General features: G+C 44.2%; 1 protein-coding gene across 1 annotated transcript; it reads left to right on the top strand.

Moving 5' to 3' along the window:
* The first annotated feature begins 268 nt into the window (after positions 1-268).
* LOC124085201 (olfactory receptor 143-like) lies at positions 269-1201 on the top strand. Its single transcript, XM_046432748.1, has one exon. It carries the CDS (start codon positions 269-271, stop codon positions 1199-1201), a length of 933 nt encoding a protein of 310 aa, XP_046288704.1.

Here is a 1201-nt window from a genome sequence, read left to right on the forward strand (position 1 = left end):
AGTAGACTGAGGAGAGAAGATGCTGGGAGATCAGCCAGCATTATTCTTGGACAGAGAAACATCAGGGGTGGGAGAACCAGGAGGGAAATGGAAACTTCTCAAGGATCAACATAGGAAGTCTTGCTCTTTGGAGGTCTTGCTGTGTGACTTCAGACAACCTTGAACATGGAAACCAGCAGCTCCTGCTCTACTTCTGGGGTCAAGGATTTGAAATTCATTGTTAACAGCATCTTCTACTCTTGCCTCTATGGATCCTACTCCAGAAGCAATGGCTATGGAAAATGACTCCTCCGTTACAGAGTTCATCCTTATGGGATTAACAGACCAACCTGAGCTGCAGCTGCCCCTGTTCTTCCTGTTCTTGGTGAACTATGTTGTCACTGTGGTGGGAAACATGAGCTTAATTAATCTAATTTTCCTGAATTCACACCTTCACACCCCCATGTACTTTTTCCTTTTCAATTTGTCCTTCATTGATTTCTGTTATTCATTTGTCTTCACCCCCAAAATGTTGATGGGCTTTGTTTTGGAGAGGAACATCATCTCCTTTATAGGATGCATGACTCAGCTATTTTTCTTCTGCTTTTTTGTCCACTCAGAGTGCTATGTGCTGACAGCCATGGCCTATGATCGCTATGTGGCCATCTGTCAGCCTCTGCTGTACAGGGTGGTCATGTCCCCTAGGGTCTGTTCTCTGCTGATGTTGGGTTCTTACTTGATGGGGTTTGCTGGTGCCATGGTGCACACAGGGTGCATGATGAGGCTCAGGTTTTGTGATTCCAACATCATCAATCATTACATGTGTGATATCTTCCCCCTTCTTCATCTCTCCTGCAGTGATACATACTCCAATGAGCTTGTAAGTTCTGTTGTTGTGGCAACTGTTGTCATTGTATCCAGCCTCATTATCTTAATTTCTTATGGTTTGATCCTTTATAATATCATTCATATGTCCTCAGGTAAGGGTTGGTCCAAGGCCATGAGCACCTGTGGTTCTCACATAGTAACTGTTGGCTTCTTTTACGGATCTGGGCTGCTCACTCATATTAAGCCATCATCTTCTGGGTCTATGGGCCAAGGGAAATTTTTCTCTGTGTTTTACACTCTTGTGGTGCCCATGTTGAATCCCCTCATTTACAGTCTCAGGAACAAGGATGTCAAACTTGCTTTGAAGAGAACCCTGAAGAGGATAACTAGCTGA

This window comes from Marmota monax, unplaced genomic scaffold (assembly GCF_021218885.2).
Source record: "Marmota monax isolate L192 unplaced genomic scaffold, Marmota_monax_Labrador192_F-V1.1 WCK01_AAM20220418_F8-fsc00062, whole genome shotgun sequence".
NCBI lineage: Eukaryota > Metazoa > Chordata > Mammalia > Rodentia > Sciuridae > Marmota > Marmota monax.

Excerpts from the sequence above, each read along its gene's own strand:
- LOC124085201 (XM_046432748.1), top strand. The coding sequence starts at position 269 with ATGGCTATGGAAAATGACTCCTCCGTTACAGAGTTCATCCTTATGGGA.